The sequence below is a fragment of the Apus apus genome, chromosome 22 (genome assembly GCF_020740795.1).
Source record: "Apus apus isolate bApuApu2 chromosome 22, bApuApu2.pri.cur, whole genome shotgun sequence".
Lineage (NCBI taxonomy): Eukaryota > Metazoa > Chordata > Aves > Apodiformes > Apodidae > Apus > Apus apus.
The window spans coordinates 2,946,709-2,959,627 of record NC_067303.1 but is presented as its reverse complement, the minus strand read 5'-3'; the positions used below and the strand labels follow the sequence as shown (position 1 = coordinate 2,959,627).

At 51.7% G+C, this 12,919-nt stretch overlaps 1 protein-coding gene across 1 annotated transcript in view; it reads left to right on the top strand.

Moving 5' to 3' along the window:
• Positions 1–3,255: 3,255 nt before the first annotated feature.
• LOC127393369 (opioid-binding protein/cell adhesion molecule homolog) overlaps positions 3,256–12,919 on the top strand; it is a 292,393-nt gene continuing 282,729 nt past the window's right edge. Inside the window, exon 1 of the mRNA XM_051638365.1 lies at positions 3,256–3,527. Within this exon, the coding sequence (XP_051494325.1) occupies positions 3,467–3,527 (61 nt within the window). The 5' untranslated portion in view covers positions 3,256–3,466. The remainder of the gene's footprint in view (positions 3,528–12,919) is intronic.

Here is a 12,919-nt window from a genome sequence, read left to right as displayed (position 1 = left end):
TGGAAGGTCCCAAACCTGCTGTGTTACCTGCAGACCCAGCCCCAGGCTCTGCAGCCCCTCACCCTGCTCTCCAGCTTTGGGAATGCTCTTCCACCCCTTCCCCAGGCGTGCAAGGAGAGGCTGGGGGAACCTCTGCTTTACTGAAAACTTAAACATTCTTTACCTCAGAGACCAGAGTGGTCCCAGATGTGAATACACATTGAGACAGCCTGGGGAAAAAAACCACCCTGAAAATACACACCAAAACTCATGTTTAAATGTGCCCAGCAGACCATAATGTCTCCTCTCAGATCGGGTGCTGCCTGTCAAATTTAAATATGCATTTTAGATTCTCTGCTTGATATCAAAAAAACAAACAACCCCAAATATCCCAGAGAAGCTCCAACAGCTAAATACATATTTATACATCTATTTTATTTCATTTTTTCTCTTAGAAATCAAACAAATGAGCCAAACCAGTGCCTTGCTCAGCCCTGGAGAGCTTGTGAGCTGAGATACATTTGTTTGCCTGGCCAAAGCACATTTGTTCCCATTTTGCAACTGGGAAAACAGAGGTGTTGGATGCACTAAAGGTCTGGTCCAAGGACACGGTCAGAGCTGTGCTCAGCAGTTCTGGTGCTGGCCTAATTGGCCAAAAAGAAATGCAAGGAGAGTGGTTAAATTTGTGCTGGGTTTGGTTAATAGTCATTGCCAGGTGAAATAAAAAAAAATAAGGGAGAAAAAATAAAAGAAGAATGTGTTGGTTTGAAATTTGCCCGAATATAGCTTTTCAACTGGAGTTTTGAAAGCAGAGCAAGATGTTTGTTCTGAGCCCATCAAACATTTCTGTTAATTAGAAATGATTTCTTTGTTCATTTCCTTTAGTTCCTTGAGGATAACAGTATTTCTTTTTGCCTTGGGTGGATTCAGAGATGTCTCTGTGGGTTTTGGAGAGTGAGCTGCAGCTGGGAGCTGTGTCCTGAAGCAGCACTGTCCCCTCTGGGGACAGATGGCCCTGGCCAGGGTTGTCTGCATGTGACACAGGCACGTGTCTCACAGCCCTGGGAAATCCCAAATGCCTCCTTGAAGCTGGTTTCCCAAAGCACTGGTGAAGCAAAGGATAAATTTGCTTGATGTCAGGCAGCTGGGTGGCAGTTAGAGAGAGAAATTCAGGACTGAATTGTCACTCTTCTTGTCTCAAGCTGGATGAGACACCAGGTTGCTTGTTTTTTTTTTTTACTCAATGTGATGATTTAGCCCTTTCAGAGGTCAAGGTGGTTTTTTTACTCAGTGTGGTGATTTAGGTCTTTTGCAGATCAAGGTGAACAACATAACTTTACTGTTATTAAAATAAAAAAGTCCCTGGGCATGTCTCCTTTAGTGTGCTCCTCGAGATAACGTGGGGACAGGGTTGAGTTAAAAGCTTTTGAAAACTTGAGAGGTTTATTCATGCAGTGTAGAAAAAAGAATAGAGAATAATGGCTAAAAAGCAGAGAAAGTTTGTCCTGGAGGTGCATGCTCAGCTCCCATCCCTTGTCAGGTGAGGGTATCCCTTCAAGAGCACCATGGATATGGATTTGTGCACAGGGAGTGTCATTCCTGCTCCTCCTGGTGCTGCTTTGTACAGAAACCATGTGAGATAAGAGGTGTGTGCATGAAGGGGGAGGCAGTTGCTGTCTCTGTGATTTGGCTGCATCGAGCTGCAACAAGTGGGTGGGAGAAACCTGGGGAAGACAGACAGCAGGGGTGGAAATTCTTGGGGGTTTGTGTCTGGGTTTGGATGGCAGAGAGGAGTTGGAGGGCTCTGGCTCTGTAGCAGCTTGTGAGAACTGATGTTTGCAGCCAGGGTTTTGTGGCTGCATCATCCTTCCAGGAATCGTGCAGGCACGATGTGGAGCATCTCTTTTCCAGAAACTCCCTGAGATGATGAGTTTAATGCCAAAAAGGGTCTTGAGGGAGGAGAGTCCAGGGAAGTGACGTGTCCTGGAGGACCAGGAGTGGTGAGAGGTTGCCCAGGCAGACGAGCACAGAAACTACAGCAAGGAGCAGGATGAAACCCTGGGAGGGGAGAATGAGGATGGAGCAGTTTGTGACCATTGATGCAAAAAAGCTGGGGTGGGTGGATACCAGAAAGTCTAAAATATTGGCCTAGAATTACACCTGGGCTGGTCTGGAAAACTAAAAAGAGATCTTGAACTCTGAGTTAGTGGGGAAGAAAGAGATTGTTTTGAGCAAAATGCAGCATTTAAGCTTGTCTTTAAGCATTAAAAAATGTTTGCAGTTTATTTTTTATCAAAATTCCAATGGGTACGAAAGAAGAGACTTTTTGTTTGTTTGCTTGTTTAGAAAATGTCAAATATAAGTGAGATTTCTTTAGGAAGCTTATCTTAGTGACTTTTTTTTTTTTTTTTTGGCAATGCAGCAAACCCAAATCCTGGCTGGCAAATGCTTTGGGGTGGCTGTGGGAGGGGGGACAAGGCAGGAGCAGCTGGTAAAAGGGGTGGAAATCTGGGTCCAGTGCCCTGTGCTGGGGATGCCCTGGGCTTGAAAAGGGTGTGGGAATGTGCCAAGGGGGATTTGGGGGAAAGCAGAGATTGGAGGGAGGGAACTTGTGGCATCCTGGAAGGAGTGGGTTATATTAGAGAGCCTGAGGAAACACTCCCTGGCCTCAGTGGGAATGGGATGGTATTGGGTAGGGGGGCTCAGCAGCCTGTTGGGGTGCTCTGTGAGCCTGCTGAAGGGACCAAAAATGGGGATGCCCAAGCAACATTGCATCTCAGATTCAGAGATTTTCATGTGAAAAACACCCACTCGTGCTAAAAATCTCAGGTTTCTCGTGGGTTTGCCTCTCTTTGCAGCAGCCAGAGCCGCCAGTGGCTTCCTGGGGAGAGCCCGCAGGGTTGGGGGGGGGGGCAAGGACCAGCCAAGGGGCTGAAGCCCCACTGGCCACCTCCAGCTTGGGGGTGAAGAATCTCCGAGCCCCTTCGCAGGCAGCTGGTGCACGAGGAGCCGGTGGGACGGTGCTGGTCCGTGGGACGGGCTGGTCCCTCCAGCCCGGGTAGCGCTGGCAGGGATGCTCGGGGGAGGAGGGGGGATGCTCGGGGGAGGAGGGGGGATGCTCGAGGGGTCGGTGCCGGCGTTTGAATCCCTGGTTGCGGCGTGAGACCCGCAGAGGAGCCAAGTGTGTGTGTGTGTGTGTGTCAGTCAGAATCCTGAGCCAATGGGTGCCTCGTAGGAGGTCTGCTCCTCGGGTGCACGCACCCAGCCTGGCGCTCCTTCTGCTACTTGTGTGTGCGTGCGTGTGCAAGGAAAAATCAGAGACACTGACTGCCTGCTCCCTCTCTCTCTTTCTCTCTCTCTCTCTCTCTAGCTCACTAACTCAGTCTCCCTCCCTCTGCAAACATTGGATTTAAACCTGCTCAGAATTCAGCGCAGACGAGAGCGGCGGCAGCAAGCAAATCAGCTGCTGGTCTACGGCAGCTCCAAGATGAACCATCCTGCCTGCTGGATCGTCTTCACGGCCACAACTGCCCTGCTCTTCATCCCAGGTAGTGCAGAAAAAGCTTTTTTATTATTATTTATTTCTCTCCAGGGGGAGGGAAGGCTTTGGCTTGTGTGGGGGACCTGGAGTTGATGCAGGTTGGGCAGGGGCGCAGCAGCGAGTCGCTCTGCAGCAGGGATTGCCAAGTGCTCTCAGTGATGGGGGGGTCAGAGAGCTGTGCCCACCCCCTGCAGCAGGGATGGTGTGTCCTCCCCCGGGTGTACACTGAGCCCCGTGTACCCCAGAAATGCTGGCACCTGTGCAGGGGGGGTGGCCAGGATTGCATGGTAGCCCCCCCCAGGCTGGGCAGCTGGGGGGCTCGGAGCTTTTCTCCCCGGGAAAGTTGGGCACCTCCTGTGCCCTCCCTCTCTCCCGAGCTGTCACGTTATTCCCTGTGTTCCTCCTCGTTCCTGCTTCCCTGTTTGCTGCCAGGCAAACTCGGGTGCTCGCCCCTTGCTCCCTTTTGCAAAGTGACAATGAACCCAGGGGGTCCATGTGGGGCTGCGACGAAGGTGCCGTGATCTCCAAAGGGAGCCGGTGGCTCCTGGAACGCGGGGTTGGCTTCATCCCTGTGGCTTGCCCTGGGGGAGATGCTGGGGTTTGGATCCAATGATGCTTGGTGTGTGTGTGTGGGGGGGTAGTGAGCTCAGCCCCCTGCTGCATCCGTGGGGAGGGAGCAATGGGGGCAGGCAGCAGGGCTGGGTGCCAGGGGGGGAAGAAGTCAGTGGCATTTTTTCCGACGACGTTGTGCACTTCTAGCAGCTGGAAGGATGACAGTCCCTGTGCAAGCAGCTGGGGGCTGGGTGCCGAGGCTCCGGGTCTGATTTTAACCCAACATGTGTTTTTCGTGACTGTCAGTGGGAATTATGTTGGCCCCAGGAGGGCAGGGAAGAGGCAGGGCTGTAATTTCAGCAGCTTTCCTTGGTTTAGTTACAGCGCTTTGCCGCGCAGGGCTGGCGTGTGTGGGAAGAGGCTGAGGCTGGGGAGGCAGAGGTGAGCTGTGTGTCACAGCTGGAGAACAGCTCTTGCCACAGCTGTGATCAACACCAGGGGACCAAAACCAGCTTGCAGGGACTTGTGCTGTGGGACCATCCCCACCTCAGCAGTGCCTGCAGCCCGAAGGGTCAGTAGCTCCCAGAGCCCCTGGCGTGGGGCTGGGCACCCTGTGGGGCTGCAGAGGGGGGTGGTGTGCCTCAGCCCTGGGGGGCCAGCACCATCCCCTGGGGCACCCGTGGGCTGGTTGAGGACCACTTGTGAAGGTCCTCTGATGATGATGATGATGGTGAAGGTCCCTCCAGCTCTTCAGCAGTGCCTCCAACCAAAATGGTGCACCAACAGTTCAGCACCTGAGCACGAGAAGGATGACGTGGCCGGCTGAGCTGCCCGACTTTGCTGAGTGCAAGGGTTGTTCTTTTTTTCTTTTTTTAATTGAAAATACTATCTTGAGCAAGATATTGCAAAGAAATGGAAGCAAGGCAGTCATCCAGGTCAGATGGGATGACGTGTGACACTTGATGGGCTGTCATCAAGGTGTCCTTTAACTGTAGGAGCTGGCACGGAGCATTCACAGTTTGCTGGTGCCCTGCTGCAGGTTCCTTGGGATGTGGTTGTTTGGCCCAAGGCCTGGGCCAGCTCTGCCATCTGTGTGTGCCAGGGAAGTAAAAGGCCTGTGCATTTCAGCTCCCAGAAACTCGAGAGAGGTTTCTCCATCCACCCTTACACAGTTGTAGCTTCCCCTTCTTATTTCTACTAAGCAGCAATATCTGCTTGGGCTCTGAGTGTCCCCTGAGCCAAACCAGCCCAGGACTTTGCCTGCTTGGGCTCAGCTGTTCATCCATTGAGCTGAAAAAAACTGCTGCCTGCAACAGAGGAAGGGAAATATTCCAGAGTTCTGGGCTGGCTTCTTTGGTGCTTTGCCTTCCTGCCCCCACACTGACCACTTGATGTCTCTGGGCACAGGGTTTGCACATCTCCTTCCTTTTATTTATTTTTGCATGGCTTGCAGAGGTTGGATGTTTTCCCTCCCTGGGCTCAGCAGGGATATCAGTCGTGGCATCACTGCCACGGGCTGCAACACAAGTCGTGTTGGCAAAACCTCCCTGGATGGCAGCTGGTGCAGAGGGAAGCTGAGTGGTCCCTGCCGACCCTGCACCTTCCTGGAGTGTTGGGTTTTTTGGGGGGGGCTGTTTATTCTTTCTAAGTGGAATCCCACATGTTTTTATGCAGGTGATGCTCCCCTGGGACATGCAGAGGCTGGTTGTGAAGTGTCAACTCTTTCCCTCTCCATTTTTATCCAAATCCTGCGGGAGTTTCACAGGGGGTGGTTCAAGTGAGAAGGGAACCTGCTTTTAGAAGGTGTAATTAGAGTGAAGGGAAACATCACAACTTGAAGGCTCCTGCAGAAAATAGCATCACAAAGTTATTATTAGCTGTAAGAGCTTATTTGCCAGTTTTTCCCTCTTTCTCTTGCTCCCACCTCTCCCTGCATTTCCCCCTCCTACTTTTGTTAGGAAAGATGCTTTTTTTTTTTTTCCCATCAGGGCTCATGTCCTCTCATTACTAATTTACTCCTGTGGAATCTAAAGACACGAAAGGTTAATGCAATAATGAAACCTTGACCCCTCTGGTCATAGATAGCATCTTAGTCTGCAGCTTTTTATTTCTTTGTTAGACAAGTTTCCATCCAAAATAATTTCACAGGCTTAATGCTGCTGTCATCTGGTGCCTTGGGTGAAGTGGGTTCCTGGACAGCAGCTGCTCTGGTGTGGGCTGAGTTGGATGAGGAGGATGCTGAGGGTTTGAAACGTGCCCAGAGCTGCAGGATGGGGAGGTGGCAGTGGGTAATTTAATTGTCAAGCCATTGGCAAATGCTTTTAACTGCTGGACATTTTGAGTGCTGTTGTTTTGAGACGTAGGCAGGTGGGCTGTGGTGCACTGGAGGATGAATTTGAGGCAGAGGGGAGGGTATCTCTGGGGAGTCTGCAGTTCTGGTGTGACTTCAGGGCTTTACAGGTGGCAAAACCCAACACCCATCAGCTTCTTCAGGCATTTCTGTTGCTGCACGTGCTGCCTTGCCCAAAGGGCTTGTCATGGCAGTGCCTCCTCTCAGAGGTCAGAAATCTGGCAGCGCAGGGTGAGACAGATGATCCTGTTTTTCACAGCTCCTGGGCAGTGGGGTCAGGATGAAACTTGCAGAGCTTAGAGAGTCCTCAGAGCTCTGCAGTCACTCCTCACCCCCAGGACCTGCTTTCTGTGTCCCCCCCGCAAGGCGCCGGTTGAGCCTCCTCTTCCCTCCCCTGCCTCAGCCTGGCTTGGGTGGCATATCTTTGGTGGCTGTCATCAATCCAGGATTTAAAATCCCTCTTTCCATCTCTTCCTAGTGCAGAGCCTGCTCTGGGGAGGTGCTTTTCCTGTGACATGGCTGTCACTTCTCCCCGGCGAGGGACGCGGGGCTGGCAAAGGGCTGCAGGTCCCTGCAACTAAGCTGGAGAATAAGTACCTGGAGCACATTAGTTCCGCTTTAGTGTCATTTCAATATGAGTGAGAAGGGACTTAAAGGGATTTTCTGTGCTTTCCTGAAGACTGGGGAGAGCAGTGGATAGGCCACTGCAGCCATCAATCCTGCATCGCTTGGAGATGCTGGGGAAGATGTCCCAGCAGGATGGAGGGGTCACAGCAGGATGGAGCAGCACTTCTCAGCCCAAAAACACTGCCAGATCATCCTCTGCCCGAGGCTTGGGCTGTAGATTCCCTGTTGGAGGTTGACTCCTCCATCCCCTGGCTCCCAGGACAAGGGAAAAGCTGGCATGGGCCTTTTGGAGGATGTTTTGTTTCTGCTGGGGAGGAGCAGCCCTTGCTGATGTTTCCAAATGAAGTGGGGAGGGAGCGTGAGGGCAGAACAGGCACAAGCAGCTTCTGCTCCCTGCAAAGCCCCGGGGCACAAGTTTTTAGAGCAATTTCCTCTGGGGTCTGAGGGTTTTTGGGCTGTGGCTGCTTTCCAGGATGCCCCAAAGTGTTGAACCTTGCTTTGTGTTTTCCAGCAGCTTCTCTTTGACAGCATCTCCTTTGTGCCTTCCCTAGTTACAGACGACTGGGTGGAGGAGCTCTTGCTGGTGCAAATCCCTGCAAAAAAACCCAAAACACCCCAAAAACCTGAAAAAGGAGAAATGTTTCAAAGGCTCTGGTGGGAGCTGGATGCCTTAACTGGTGCCTTTGAAAATCTTCCCCAACGGCTTGAATATTTGGTTATGGCAAATTCTGAGCTGCATAAACAGCCACGTTCCTGTTTTACACTTGAATGTGCAATATGAAGTTTGCACCCTGCTTGTTTGGGAGCTACAGTCACTGGGTGAGGGGCAGGGGAGGTGGTTGCCAGGGAGCTGTGATTGACCCCAGCTCATTTGCAGGGTACCCAGAAGGGTCCTGTTGCTGCTGACAGGCTGGGATGGAGAAAAACTTCTTTTCCTGACCCTGTGATCAGCCTGGGCTTTGCAGCCCTGTCCTTCTGCCCTCCCCCACAAAGCTGGACACAGGTCCCTGTCCCTTCTTAACTCCTGAGTACCCCCTGAGATGTTTTTGGCTGTTGGTGAGTGTAGGATGGGGACTGATCTCAGCTGTCACACTTCTCCTTTAAACTTAAAAAATAATAACAGCTCTGCTGCAAACCTCCTTGCCTTCCAGTCATCTCTCCCTTTCCCTGACAAAGTCGTGGTGCTTCTAATTACCAGTGCAGCAGCAGCACATACAGAGGTGGCTTTGACACTTGCTGCTCAGTGGGTGGGTTTTTCCAGGGAACTCCTCTCTGTTTCATGCCTAGAGGAAAGGAACACTCTCCTGCCTGCTTCTCAAAAGCTCTGGGACTGCATTGTCACCCTCAAAGGGTGACCAAGAAAGGTGGCTTGTGAGGTCTAGAGAGGTAGGAATGGCAGGGGATGCATTGCCCCTGTCAGCTGAGGGCAGCTTGAGTATTGGATTAGATTTAATGGATTAAAACTGGAAGAGGAGAGATTTCAATTAGACTTTAGGCAAAAATTATTCACTATGAGAGTGCTGAGACCCCGGCCCAGGCTGCCCAGGGAAGATGTGGCTGCCCCATCCCTGGCAGTGTTGAAGGGCAGGTTGGATGGGGCTTGGAGCAACCTGGGCTGGTGGGAGGTGTCCCTGCCCATGCAGGGGGGTGGATCTAGATGATCTTGAAGGTCCCTTCCAAATCATTCTATGATTCTATGACTGTGGGGTCCAGCTGAGTGGGACCTTAGGACTGATGAGCTCTCCCTCTAGTCCCTAATCTGTAGCCAGAGAGCATGAGGTGGTAGAGGGCAGTGGTCTGAGTCGGTGGAGGTGATGGACTTCTCCTGGCCAAGCCAGGGAAGAGTGTTTTGCAGACGAGGTGTCTTTTCAAGATCACCTGAAGCAGAGAGTGGTTGCACAATCACAGTAAACAGGGACTGGGGTTTCAGGGGCTTTCTGAAAGGGGGACCTGCTGCTTCTCATGGATCTCTTGTCCTGGCTCTGTCTCCATGGGCTGAATTTTCCAGATGGACACGTCCGCCTTGAGCAGCAAGGAAGGGTATGTCAGTGTCAAGAGCAGCCTTCTTGGGAGAAGCTGTTTTGGGGAAGAGGGACCCGTTGCCTGTGCGGCAGAGTCACTTGCACACGAAACATGTGTGAGATGAGGCAGGAAGGGGGGAAAAGAAGAGTTATTTTTAGATAGACTTTTCTGTGAGTTCAGCGCTAGTGAAAAGTGCTGGATTGACAGCTCTGGAGGCTGATGTGGGCTGCAAACCATGGGGAAGGAGTAGCCTGGCAAACCTCCCTGGAAGCTCCAAGCCTCAGGATGGGATGCTGGGACTGGACCTTGTTGGCTCAGAGAGTCCAGAGAGCAAAAATCATGGGGGACGTGCCTTGTGTTGAGAAGAGCTGGTGCACCAGAGGGGTTTTATGCAGAGATGAGCTTCCCAGGAGACATGCCGGGGTTACCTTGCTTGATGTGGCCTTGTCCTTTGTGGCTGACCTCATGGTGAGCTCCCCACAGCTCCTCAGCCATGTGAGGACCAGCTGAACTGGCATCAGGAGGGCTTGGACTTCCTCCTGGTGCAGCAGAACCGTTGTCATTTCCGCAAACCCAGTTGCCCATGCACATTTCATCCCTATGCTCCTTGCAGAGCGTGGAAGAAGAGATCTTCAAAGGAGCTTCAGGCTCTGAAAGCAGCTCCAAACTGGTGAGATAGGGGAGGGAGCCTCTGCTGTCTACCTGCCAGCCCATCACCTCATCTCATCCAGCTACTTACTTCTGGCTTTTGTTTCCTGGACTTCTTGCTATGCATGTGGTGTGTGGAAGGAGCTCCAGCAAATATAGGCCACACTTTGATTGTTCAGCAAGCTGGAAAATGATGATGATAATTTTTGACAGAAGGGAAGGAGGGGGAAGGAGATCTCTGGGCTTTCAGATCTGCTCTGTCATAAGCAGGATCTTGCAGGGGCCTTCTGATGACTTCTCCCACCCCCAAGGAAATGGCGTTTGCATAGCAAGAGGGGTTAGAGGAAAAATTCCTCCCTTTCCAAGGACAAACCAGCACCTCTTTCTCCAAGCCTTGCACTTTGTGTGGTGGGCCTGTCACAGCACATCAGGGAAATGCAGTTGGTGTTGGCCAGTAATCAAATGAGAAGCATCTGAGAGAAACCTGGATGCTGCTGAACAGCCCCCATCGCCCATAGAGCAGCACTTGTGGGGCAGCACCAGCCCCAGGGGACACGGGCATGAAGGTCCTTGAGGCCAGCCTGTGCAGACCATCCTGAAACTGTCTGGAAATGAAGCCTGAAAGATCCTCATGACTTATCCCAAAGAGCCAGCTACGTTTTTTGGGGCCACATCACAAGCAAAGCTGACTTGACAGGTTCCTGGGTGGCAGCAGAGACCTTGGCTGCTCCTGCCGTGCCCCTTCCCAGCTCAGTGGCCCAGACAATTGCCATCGGCTGCACGGTCCCTGCCAGATCTGCCAGTTCCTTTATTTTATTTAATGGTGTTGGCTGATTTCCACTTTATTTTTTTTTTTTTGGTTGTTGTTGTTGATTTTAATACGATCACTTCTAATGAGGCTAATGACATTTCGTCTCCATGGCGGCGCATTTTAATGTGGTCACCGAAATGTCAGCGCGAGGCAGCCGCCTCCTATCTGCCCGTGACAAAAGGCTCTGCAGACAAAGGGGCTCTGTCCCCTGCTGTCCCTCACCCTCCTTATCTCCTGCCTCCCAGGGATGGGCAGGGATGTTTGGCAAAGCCACTGTCCCCTCCTCTGCTGGCACCAGGGGAGCGGGCTCGGCCGCCAAACGCTGCCAGGGCTGCCGGAAACTCAACCTTTTGAGAGGAGCCAACTCCTTGTAATTAATCAGTTGTCAAAACCTCTGAGCAAAGTTAGTGTTGATCAGCAGGGAAATTTGTCAAATAGGTCATTCTGCTGCCTGTGGTGCTTTTCTGTCTCCCTCTTGTCCATCTATCTACCTTGCTACCTCTCCTTTCCGTGGCTGGGGTGGCAACCTCCAGCTTCCAGCCTGTAAAACCTGGACCAGCATCTCCTGGCCCTCACCAGAGCTGGTGGCAGGGTTGGTGCCATGGGACAAAGCCATGTGGGCACTTGTGAGTCCCTCCCCTTTGCTGAAATGCCATGGGGTTGGAAATGGAGGGGTAGGAGGTCCATGAGCTGGAAGTGGACATAGGCATTTGCAGAGGTTGAAGTGGTCCAGCACTGCAGTGTGAAGTTGGAGAGGGCTCTGGTGCAAAGTCAGGGTGTCAGGAGCAGCCTAAAACCTCAAGGGAGGTGGTGATGGGGCTTCAGGTGGCTGAGCTGGAGAGACAGCATCTTCTCTGTGTTGTGTTGTACTTGAGTCCTCTCAAGATGTTAGAAGCTCGAGCTGTTTTGCTTAAGAATGAGTCCTTTTTTCTTCAATCTGGGTCCAAATGCAGCTGAATTTGATCTGTCCTCCTTTGATCTGTTCCTCCCTCTCCATTCTACTTACCAGAAATGGATGAAGATTAAAGTTTGCAGCTTCTGAGCAAGCTAGGTTGCTCTTCACTGCGTGCTGCCCAATTACCTGCTGATACCTCAGGAGTGAGGGGGTATTGATCTGCTGGGGTTTGAACTTGTTCAACCAAAGACTCTGGATATTTCAGATCAGTTGCTGAGGATGTGCCACCTCCTCCAGGAATCAAAGCTTGATGCAGGATGTGTTTTGTGCCCTGTGGTCCTGGGGGCTGAGGGGAGGAGGGTCTGTTGTCTCTGCCATACGGTCGATGACCAATAAGTGATAGATAAGAGCACCTGTACTCTCCACAGTACAGAAGGGATGTAGATGTACAGAATTCTGTGATGTACATGTGGAATATCTCCTTTTTACCCAAAATGAGTCCCCAGAAGGTGGTTTGTTCCCCACGTGAGTGGCTTTCTCTGCCCTCCTTGCACACCATCTCTCTTTCAGCTGCAGAAGTGCCTTTGATGGCATGCCCCATGCCTGCCTTCCTCCTGTCTTCTGCTGCCTGTCATGTTCCCAACCAGAAATAGCCTAGCAATCCAAAATAAAAACAAAAATTCTCCCCACATAGCCAGGTGAGATGATGCCTGAGGGACTGGGTTGAAACATTTATTCCTGAAGCTCTGGAGGATCAGGTCTTGCTCTTGTGTGGTGGTTATTTCCAGTAGGTCTGAAAATACTTCACGGAGAAGAGAAATTTCATTGTGCCTGTTTTTGCAGAGAGGGGAGCCAAGGAATAAAGAGGGAAAATGACTTGCCTGAGGCATGTGCAGAGACACGTGTTGGAAGACGTGTCCTCACTGTAGCTCCAAATCTGAAGTGGAGGTTTCTGCACGTTTTCCCTTGTGAAACAGGGAGTTTCAGCTCCCTCCTTTGAGAAACACAGCCTGGGAGGCTGAGTCCTAAAATCCCCGTTCTGAGCTGGAAGCTGGAGCATCAGGGGGCTTTTGGGCTTGGACCCTGAGAGTGATGATGCCTGGCACAGGTGTCCCTGGGCTCCAGGTGGCGATGTCTGGAGGTGGGTAAACACAACGTCAGGATTACCAGGAGGATGATGGTTTCTGAGGTGAAATCAGGAGGTGAGCAGGGAGGAAATCCTTGAGGTCCCCCTTTCCCAGGGCTCCAAATTGAAATGCTCTTTGCAATGCAATGGGCAGCAGGTTTTGTGGCTCCGATGCCTTTGCCAGCTGCTCCGTATCCTCGGGATGCTTCATCTTTATAAAGTAGCAATAAGTGGACAGTGTAATATATTTCACTTTTAATAAGGTGTTGCCAGTTGCACACGCTCAGCAGAGCAATTAGTGTCAGAAGCAGCTAAGCAATGGTGGGGAGCTGTAATTCCAGTGTTTACTGGGTTGGAGGATTTATGGG